The sequence below is a fragment of the Notothenia coriiceps genome, unplaced genomic scaffold (assembly GCF_000735185.1).
Source record: "Notothenia coriiceps isolate Sejong01 unplaced genomic scaffold, NC01 NC01_scaffold00024667, whole genome shotgun sequence".
NCBI classification, from domain to species: Eukaryota; Metazoa; Chordata; class Actinopteri; order Perciformes; family Nototheniidae; genus Notothenia; species Notothenia coriiceps.
The window spans coordinates 4,771-8,174 of NW_011357368.1; the positions used below are offsets into that span (position 1 = coordinate 4,771).

At 40.1% G+C, this 3,404-nt stretch overlaps 1 protein-coding gene across 1 annotated transcript in view; it reads right to left on the minus strand.

The window, feature by feature from the left end:
• ptgs2b (prostaglandin-endoperoxide synthase 2b) overlaps positions 1 to 2,893 on the minus strand; it is a 6,003-nt gene extending 3,110 nt beyond the window's left edge. Inside the window, exons 1-7 of the mRNA XM_010782359.1 lie at positions 2,750 to 2,893; positions 2,278 to 2,394; positions 2,051 to 2,194; positions 1,780 to 1,923; positions 1,271 to 1,452; positions 1,084 to 1,167; positions 745 to 991 (exon numbers count right to left, since the gene is read on the minus strand). Coding sequence (XP_010780661.1) covers positions 745 to 991; positions 1,084 to 1,167; positions 1,271 to 1,452; positions 1,780 to 1,923; positions 2,051 to 2,194; positions 2,278 to 2,394; positions 2,750 to 2,810 — 979 coding nt within the window. The 5' untranslated portion in view covers positions 2,811 to 2,893. The remainder of the gene's footprint in view (positions 1 to 744; positions 992 to 1,083; positions 1,168 to 1,270; positions 1,453 to 1,779; positions 1,924 to 2,050; positions 2,195 to 2,277; positions 2,395 to 2,749) is intronic.
• Between the last annotated feature and the right edge of the window lie 511 nt (positions 2,894 to 3,404).

Below are 3,404 nucleotides of genomic sequence, written 5' to 3' on the forward strand. Positions count from 1 at the left end.
GCCATACACAGCCAAACTCAACCTGAACACACACAAAGTCACAGCCGAAATAAAAACAATAAGTGTGGCTTGATATTGAATAAGAAAAAGGTTTATAGGTTGATAAACGCTGTGAGAATGGGTCTGCAGAGAGAATTTCACGCGATCCCAACTGTCTTTTATCAGCCTGCAGCACGGAGCAGAAATCAGCAGGGCTGCCTGCACTGAGTGTGTGTGTGTGTGTGTGTGGATTGGTCAATTTGGACCAATCAGCGGGGGCTTAACGTAACGGCTCCGCGGACGTAACGTAACGGCTCCACGGATTGGAGACTCTGCACACCGTTTACATGCAGAAAAACCTTCATAACACACAAGGGGACGGGTAATAACCGGAAAAGCATGACATGTGACCTTTAATGAAAGACGGTCTGCATTTAAACAAAATGTTTTAATAGGTACTTTGGTTTGAGTAGTGTATTTCTTGTCACTATGTTTGGATGTTGATGAATAGTCCTGCAATGAAAAACTAAACATGTCCTGTTTCTCACAGTAGGGCTCAAAAGTTCCACTGTTTATAAAAGGGTTGCTGGTTAGTGATTAACCAAATAAAATAAAAAAGGTACAACTTCCTCCTTTTCTAATTCCCACAGTATCTACGCAAATACCATAACATTTGCACCATATAACTTTCTTATAATGTTTTGACCTTCATTTTCCCAGCAAAAGTACAGCAAATGTTTTCAAAACGATTGTGCATTAACTCACCAATCAGAATGAGCCGGGTGGTTTGGAAGAGCCTCTCGTCGTTCCAGTCAGGGTGGACCTCCTTCAACACGTCACACACCCGGTTGTGTTCCCGCAGCCAGATGGTGGCGTACATCATCAGACCGGGGACCAGGCCGAAAGCCTCGTGGCCCACAGCGAAGCGGTGCGACTCGGGAACATGAGGTGGGTAGTGCATTTCAGCTCCCACTTCCTTTACTGTTGGGGGGTACACCTCTCCATCCAGGATCTGAAGAGTTACGTAAGAGAGAAAGCAACTGTAAGAAACTTGTGTGATCAGAAGCATTGTTTAAAGGACTGTCCATCAGACTCTTCTCATACCTGATGTTTAAGCTTGCCATCCTTGAAAAGTCTGAGCTTATGTTGCCTTTCCAGGGCGTCTCCATAAATGTGGCTGAGGTCCACCTGAAAGCATAAACAGCATTAATAAAATGTATTAATTCACAAATATATTCGTCGACTTTTTCCCAATTAGAATCTGACTAGGCGTGAAATCTGAAATGCTTACCCCGTGACCTTTAGCAAGGGTAAAAGCAGGTCCTTTCTTCATATCAGATTTGAAGAACTGGTGTGTGAAATGCTGTGCGAAGAATGCAAACATCAGGCTGGTGCCCTGCGGGTCCGGGATAAACTGTCTTCTCATCAGAAGCTTCTCAGCCAATAGCTTTGCATCAGGTAGCTCCTTTTTACCTGGGGAAGGAGTTAAGAAAATCACAGTTAGCATGCAGCATTGCAATACAGAATCAAGGCAGTTTGGATATAACAGAAGAACATGATTCAAATGTAGTGATTTACTCTATCACTGAAGTTAATAGTCTTAATAAATCAGTTTGTCCTTCAGCTTGGACTAGCTGGTGCAGGTTTTACTGCGTCCCTTAGGCAAATTTCCATTCTGCCAATCCAGCTGAAGGGATCCAGGTTTGCTGTGCTTGTGATGTAATGCGTCCATGCTAATCTTGCTAATTATTTAAGAATCTGAAATAACTGGTTCTCCAGAGGCAGAGAGAGTGTTCTCACCTACTACTCCCATAGGGGTTGGGCAATCCTCCGGCACAGGGGGGAGGGAGCGTGTATAATAAGAAAGGTTGGAATAGGCTTCCCAGCTTTTGTATCCATAATCAGCATTGAAAGTTGGAGGACTATCAATCAAGTGGGATCGAGCTAGAGGGAGAAAAAAACATTTCATTATTAGTACAAATGCTATAACTTATTCTTCAAGAGCAGCTGAACAAATGATTGGATGTGTCAATCTATTTAATTATTTTTGCCTTCAGCTAGAGACGCTTACATGTCAGCACATATTTCATGATGCCATTTCGGAGAAATGAGATGTTGTTGATGATGTTCCAGAAGCCCTTAAAGTGGGTGAGAAGGTAGTGAACAGTGTTGGGCGACGGCTTCAGGGATACTTTGATCCAGGTGAGGAATTCAGCTGTAAAGCCAAGAGGGAACATTAGTCATTGAATAAAAGACCACAGCCATTACAATCACCTCACTTGTGCCCATCACACTCACGTGTTGTGCAGTTGTGTCCTTGATATCCTGTTCGTGTGCAATCACATTCGTAATTATCTGCTCCTTGTGCAGTGCAAACACCCTTGTTCTGGCATGGCTCTGAGCAACATGGGTTACCTGGGACAGACAATGTTGGACAGTCATTCATTTGGTTCACTTCATGGCATAATTTTTAGTTTTAGAAAAACATGTATATGAATAAATAAATCTCATAAATGTGTGTGTGATAATAAAATTCACTTCTGACACTCAAATGGTATTGATACCTTTTAGTATTAGAGGCTATAATATATATATTCATACACAATACATTTCAACATATTGAATATATATGTATGACTTCTGATAGACCAATACACACACAAAATTGAAACATGTATATAACATTTCAGCCAACGCTGAAATTAAAACGCGAAGTAAAACAATTCCAGCATCTGTTTAAATTTTAAAATCAGATGTTCCGTTTACTCACCCCCTGCGCAGACAAGAACACCCAGCGCCAAGAAGAAAACTGCTAAAGTAAATGTGTTCATGCTCCAAAGTCTTTGTAGATTCTGGTTCTCGCTCTCGTTCTTCTTTCCTTTTCACTCTTCTCCTACTCAGCGGTGTCGCGCTGAGGCAGACTTTGAATGTGTAAACCTGCACACCGAACATGCCTTTTATATAGTCCTTCATACGGTGACGTCATTTTGGGGATGATAGTTCACCGGACTTATAATACATCAAATATTTTAACGTGAGGAATTTTTATTCTTTCACAATCTTAATGTCTCACGAATTTAGTCTTCAATAGAATCAAGCTAAATTGTACTGATATTTGACAGGCAAAGCTTCCCTTTTTTAATTTATTACAATACTAATATTGAAAATAATTTTTAACAAAAGAGACTGAAAAGTTCCAGCATTCATTTGCAAAGCAGTTCAGTCTTAATTATATATAGACTACATAGCTTTCAAGAGGGCTACTTTTATTCAGAATGATTATATTATTTAATATCATAAAATAAATGTGTCCTAATCATGGATCACTTAGAAGATAAAGATATATAATGTATGTGTAGTATTTTATTTATTTCAAATTACACGCGAATATGTTCTCTCTGAAAGATGAGACAATTAAATTCACA